Source organism: Bison bison, unplaced genomic scaffold (assembly GCF_000754665.1).
Source record: "Bison bison bison isolate TAMUID 2011002044 unplaced genomic scaffold, Bison_UMD1.0 scf7180017863664, whole genome shotgun sequence".
In the NCBI taxonomy this organism is placed as follows: domain Eukaryota; kingdom Metazoa; phylum Chordata; class Mammalia; order Artiodactyla; family Bovidae; genus Bison; species Bison bison.
Window position 1 is genome coordinate 2949 of NW_011494236.1, and position 3064 is coordinate 6012.

The 3064-nt window shown below is 52.7% G+C and overlaps 1 protein-coding gene across 1 annotated transcript in view; it reads left to right on the top strand.

The window, feature by feature from the left end:
- Nucleotides 1-239: 239 nt before the first annotated feature.
- LOC104983904 (putative killer cell immunoglobulin-like receptor-like protein KIR3DX1) overlaps nucleotides 240-3064 on the top strand; it is a 7633-nt gene continuing 4808 nt past the window's right edge. The window contains exons 1-4 of the mRNA XM_010833431.1: nucleotides 240-310; nucleotides 453-488; nucleotides 1640-1906; nucleotides 2803-3062. Coding sequence (XP_010831733.1) covers nucleotides 277-310; nucleotides 453-488; nucleotides 1640-1906; nucleotides 2803-3062 — 597 coding nt within the window. The 5' untranslated portion in view covers nucleotides 240-276. The remainder of the gene's footprint in view (nucleotides 311-452; nucleotides 489-1639; nucleotides 1907-2802; nucleotides 3063-3064) is intronic.

Sequence of the window (3064 nt, forward strand, 5' to 3'; positions counted from 1 at the left end):
ATACACTGAAGCACCATTTCTACTTCCTAAGGCAGCAAGATCTGTCTGAATCCTCTTAGGTTTACAGTGTTTAGGGAAACAAAAATTGATGATTGGGTCATGAGCCGTGCTCCATGATGCGGCTCAAGTCAGAGTTCCATCCCTGGAGTGAGAAGAGGCTGGCTATCTTCCCATGTGACATGACCCAGGCAGACTGTATCAACACCGCCCGCTTCCGCATCCTGTGACTCTGTCAGCTTTGCTCAGTTGTGCCTCCTGTCTCAAAGAAGCAGAGCCATGCGCCCCACACTCCTCAGCCTCCTGAGTCTCGGTGAGTCCAGAAAGACACGGTCAGAGAGGGTTATGGTGGAAATTGGGAGGTCCTCACACCACTGACCAGGTTCTCTGGATGAGGGTGCAGGGAGCATGGGGTCCATCAGGACAAGCAATCTCTGACATGCTTTTCTTTCTAGGATTCTGTGTGAGTCTGAGGATCTGGGCAACTGTAGGTGAGTCCTCCCCATCCCTTATTTCTCTGTTCAACAGAGCATTTGGGGCTGATGCAGATGACACTGGGGGCTGGGGTGAGACATCTGTCAGTACAGTGAGAGCTGCATGCCCTGTGGATCCCAGGTCCTCCTATTGGCCTTGATACTCATCTTCACTCTCCCCAGAGGTTAGCCCAGCTCTGGACTCTGGACCTGAAGACACAGTGTGAAGTCTGAGAGCTGGAAGCTAGGCCCACTGTGTGCCATTTCTATCATGAGAGGGGAGCAAGAGGCTGCATCCCACAGACCCTCCCCTACAAGCTGGCTCCTGGCACCTCCAACCAGCCCTTAACAACAGGGTCTGCAGGACCGCCTGCTAGTCCTGACCCCACGGAAGGGTCTGGTCATCAGGCAGGGCCACCTTGACCTTGTCCCACATTTTATGTGTGATTGTAGGTTAGCTAACAAAGGAGTGAGGTTCAAGGTTTACTTCCTTCTTTTTAGTCAAGTGCCTTTTTCACTGCTTAGTTGTTTTAGTGTTAGTCGGTCGAGTCTGACTCCTTTCTACCCCACGGACTGTAGCTCACCAGGCTCCTCTGTCCATGAAATTCTCCAGGCAAGAATATGGAGGTGGTTGCCATTTCCTTGTCCAGGGGATCTTGCCAGCTCAGGGACTGAACCCTGGTCTCCTTCTTTGCAGGAAGATTCTTTACCGTTTTGAGCTACAACAAATGCAACAGGGAAGTCCTTTTGCTTCTTGTCCATGCATTAATTTTTCTGTGGTGTTTTATTTGCCTTCATCATGCAGCTTGCGAGATCCGAGATCTTAGTTCCCTGATCAGGGATCAACTTGGGCCCTTGGCAGAGAAAGTGCCAAGTCCTAACCACTGGACTGCCCAGGAATCCCCAGGTGTTTTGTGTTTTGAGAGAAAGGTTTTCAACATTTTGTCAACCCAAAGAGTGATTCATGTCCTGAGAATTTCCATGATGTCCATCCTGGATTGACTGTGTCTCTGTCTGTCCCCAAGCCCCAGGTGTCCTTGAGCATCAGGGTGATGCATTTTAGGGGAGGAGAGTTCAAAGAATTAAAGGGGAAGCCCACCCACGAGAGCAGTGGGGAGAGCTGACTGTTCCCATTTTCTTCTCAAAGCCTGTGTCTCCTTCTCTCCTAGGTGAATATGAGAAGCTGTCTTTGTCCGCCTGGCCAAGCCCCGTGGTTCCCTTAGGACAGACTGTGACTCTTCGGTGTCACTCCCGTTCTCCACTTAAGAGATTCATACTGTTCAAAACAGATGGGAGAAGTGGTTTGCCTCAGTTCCAGGGATATTATTTCAACAACTTCACCCTTGGCCCTGTGACCAGAGAACATGCCAGGTCCTACACGTGTTCTGGAGCCTACCGGTTTGCACGCAGTGATCCCCTGCAGATTGTGGTCACAGGTAAGAGGGGTGCAGCCCAGCCGGGTACAGGCGTGCCTGCAGGCAACCCTTCCCTAGGTCCACGTCCCAGTGCAGCCGAAAACTTCCTCAGGATTCCCAGCCGGGACCGAACCAGGAAAGAGAACCCACTCTGAGAGTTTAAACTCAGGGTGTCGAATAGAGGGATGGGGTGCCCCAGCTCAGGAAGGAGGAGCCTCCCTAGGCATGAGTTAGACAGGATGCTGCCACTGCCTGCCAGCAGGGAGGATGGGGCACGACCCTGATCCAGCACCTGCCACCCAGTAGAGAGCTGTAATCCCATATGAAGGAGCTGAAGCCCCAGGGAGGAGTCCCAGGAATGTCTCCAGAGACATGAGGTGGGGTCACAGGTGGGGAAATGTTCCCTTTTCTCCACCTCCACCCCAACGTCCTGCAGTCATCGCCCACATTCTAGATGAGTGTGAAAGGAGCCAGGGTATCATCCTCAGACCCACCCCAGCCCCCACCACGCATATTAGGGATGGGATGAAGCTGAGAGCATGGCCACCCACTCAGTATTCTCAACTGGAGAATCCCATGGGCAGAGGAGCCTGGCTGGCTACAGTCCATGGAGTTGCACAGAGTCGGACTCAGCTGAAGTGACTGAGTATGCATGCATGAACCCAGGAGCAGGTCCAACAGCTAAAGAGCTTAGAATGAGCACAGAGGAGGCTGGAGGTCTTGAGCAAAGAGAAACATGAGCCAGAAGGAAAAACATGAGCCAGAGCCCGAGAACAAGGCTAAAGAGAAGGCAACAAAACACACAGGAAGGGTAACTGGCTCCTCTGGCAAATGGGGAGGAGTTTTACACCTTCAGATGTCAGGGGAATGGCCAAGGTGGGGTGACTCACTGAAGCTCACAACCTCTTTGCTCCTAGGTGTGTTCACAAAACCCTCCATCTCAGCCCACCCAGGACCCCTCGTGCAGGTGGGAGAGAATGTGACCCTCCGCTGTCACTCACCGGTGGTGTTTGACAAGTTTATCCTGCACCAGGAAAGCAGCACAGGGCATTTCCAGAGACGTGGAGAGATGCTCACTAGTGGGCATGCCGCAGCTGACTTTGTCATTGGCCCTATGACTTTGGCAAGTGCGGGCACCTACAGATGCTACAGCTCACTCAGCAGCTCCCCCTATGAGTG